This window comes from Nicotiana sylvestris, chromosome 9 (genome assembly GCF_000393655.2).
Source record: "Nicotiana sylvestris chromosome 9, ASM39365v2, whole genome shotgun sequence".
In the NCBI taxonomy this organism is placed as follows: domain Eukaryota; kingdom Viridiplantae; phylum Streptophyta; class Magnoliopsida; order Solanales; family Solanaceae; genus Nicotiana; species Nicotiana sylvestris.
In genome coordinates, this window is record NC_091065.1 from 14,821,214 (window position 1) to 14,823,832 (window position 2,619).

The 2,619-nt window shown below is 36.4% G+C and overlaps 1 protein-coding gene across 1 annotated transcript; it reads right to left on the bottom strand.

Moving 5' to 3' along the window:
• Positions 1-897: 897 nt before the first annotated feature.
• LOC138877253 (uncharacterized) lies at positions 898-1,752 on the bottom strand. The gene has a single exon (XM_070156846.1). It carries the CDS (start codon positions 1,750-1,752, stop codon positions 898-900), a length of 855 nt encoding a protein of 284 aa, XP_070012947.1.
• Between the last annotated feature and the right edge of the window lie 867 nt (positions 1,753-2,619).

Sequence of the window (2,619 nt, forward strand, 5' to 3'; positions counted from 1 at the left end):
ACTTTACCTGATTCGTCTTCTATAAACCAGCCATGTTTCTTAAAATGAACCTCATAGTCATTATTGCATAGTTGACTGATACTGAGAAGATTGTAACCGAGTTCATTGACCAGGTAAACTTCATCCATATCACATGTTGAGCTTAGGAGAGCATTTCTAACTCCAATAATGTTTCTCTTTGATTTATCTCCAAAGGTAACTGTTCCTCCATCTAGTTTGGTGACTTTTTTGAATAATTATTTGTCACCAGTCATATGTCTGGAACACAACTGTTAAGATACCATTTTCCTTTTCGATTATTCTTGCGGTGTTCCTACAAAAGAGAGTTACTTGTTTTTAGGTACCCAAGCCTGCTTGGGTCCTGAATGGTTAGATTTCTGAGTGTTAGCTTGACTAGAGTATTTAGGTCGCTAGACCCATTTCCCGTTGTCCTTGAACCTACAATGGTTAGAGGTGTGACCATGTTTCCCACAATAAAAACATGATGCATTTTTGGGATTTCCAGAGCCTCTTTCTGCTCTGATTCTGTTCCTTCATTGGTTAGTGTTGTGACCATTTTTACCACAATAAGAGAATGCATAAGAGTTTCTAGTTCTAGTCAAAGAATTATGAGAAACAGTTTGATTTGATTTGACAGAACTATGACTTGTTGATTTTTGTCATCCATTCAGTTGAATTTGAAGTTCATTAACTTCTTCTTGAAGCATGTCACGCTTAATTTCACAAACTTCCAGCTTCAAAGCCCAATCTTTCTTTTCTCTTTGGATTTTTCTGAGTTCATTTAGAACTCTTTCAATGTCTGCAAGAACAATATCAATTCTTGAAGTTCATAATAGTTGGGACAAGTAGGAAGACGCACCTCGCTAGTTCCTCGTCTGCCATAAGGGCAAGTTCACCTCAGTCTTCTTCCTCATCTTCTCCTTTGTTTTCCATGAATCCAAGCTCTCCTGATTCCTCATTGTTGTCATCTTTTATGGCCATGAAACACATGTTTACAATTTTTTCATGGTCAGATTCTTCTTCATCACTCCAGGGTCCAAAGGATTTCTTCTTTTGGAGGTTCATGCTGAGTTTCTTCTTCAGTTCGGGACAATCAACTTGAATGTGTCCATGTTTTCTACATTCATAGCATCTTCTATCATTTTCATTTTTTGTCCTTCCCTTTCTAAAGTTTGGTTTACCTCTTCTGCTATATATATTTTTCCTCATCATGCTTGTTACAACTTGGGAGAGCATGACTATGTTTTCATCCTGTTCTTCTCCTTCCTCTTCTTCTTTATCTTCTGGTTCGGCCATAGTTGCTTTGAGGCAACTATTTTTCTTTTTTTGTTGAATTTTCCTGTCCAAGTGAGTTTTCTCAAAAGTTATTAGAACACCTATAAGTTCATCATAGGACATTTTGTCAAGATCCTGACACTCGAGAGCAATGAACTTGGGCTGCCAATTTGTGGGTAGAATTCTGAGAATTTTTCTGACCTGTACTCCGCTCTTTATTATTATACCAAAAGATTTTAGATCTCCAAGAATTTTGCTGAACCTGGAGAACATTTTCTTTGCTGATTCTCCATCCTTTATTTGAAATAGCTTATACTCACGAACTAAAAGATTTATCCTTATTTCTTTTACCTTGTTGGTTCCTTCATATGTGACATCCAATTTATCCCACATTTCCTTAGCAGTTTCACAGCTTGAGATCTTTTCATACTCTTCACCACTGATAGCATTGTACAGTAGATTTTTTTGCTTTAGCATTCACAGTTATGACAACAGCTTGCTCATTAGTGCAATCATCCAAATCAAGTGGATTAGTTGATACTATGACTAGACCATTCTCATCTTTATTTGGTGGAATTGGAAGATTTCCCGTTTTGATCACCCGCCAGACTTTGATGTCATATGACATGGTGTATGTTTCCATATGCATTTTCCAATAAGAAAAGTGTTGTCAGTTGAAATATGGAGGTTGTACTTAAGAGGTTCCTTCTTGAAACAATGCACCAACAACTGTGTTCGATCCAATGATTTTTTCCTCACTAGGTGTTAATCAAAGTTTGTGAGCCTTGCTCCAATACCAATTGAAAGTACAAGGGGGGGGGGGTGACTTGTGGTCTACTAAAAATTGGTTGACTAATTGTGATTTTAGTCGACTAGGTTTTGCACAACAAGTAGGTAAAACAGAGATAAACTGAACAAATTGAAAACTAAATAAGATACAACAGTTTTTATACTCATTCGGTACCAGTATGATACTTACATTCAGTTTCCTTAGGTCACAAGGGTTTTCTTAGATCTTGATAAATAATTACAATAGTGATGGTTTTAGTTTGTTCACCACCAATGATGATCAACAGTAATTTTTAGATTTTGACACAACTCTCTTTTGTGTTCTAACTCTTTTTATCTTTTGTGACACTTGTAAACTTAGGAATACAGTGTTTGCGCTAAGAACTAGAGAGACTTAGAAAATAGTGTTTGAAGTTGCGTAAGTCTTCTTCCTGAGAATGACAGTCTTCTTAAAGCAATGTTTGAGAGCCTTTGCAGATTGATCTTGATTCAGGCACTGAATCCTCTTACAAATTGATCTTGATTGAGGCACTGAATCATATAAGAGATTTGACC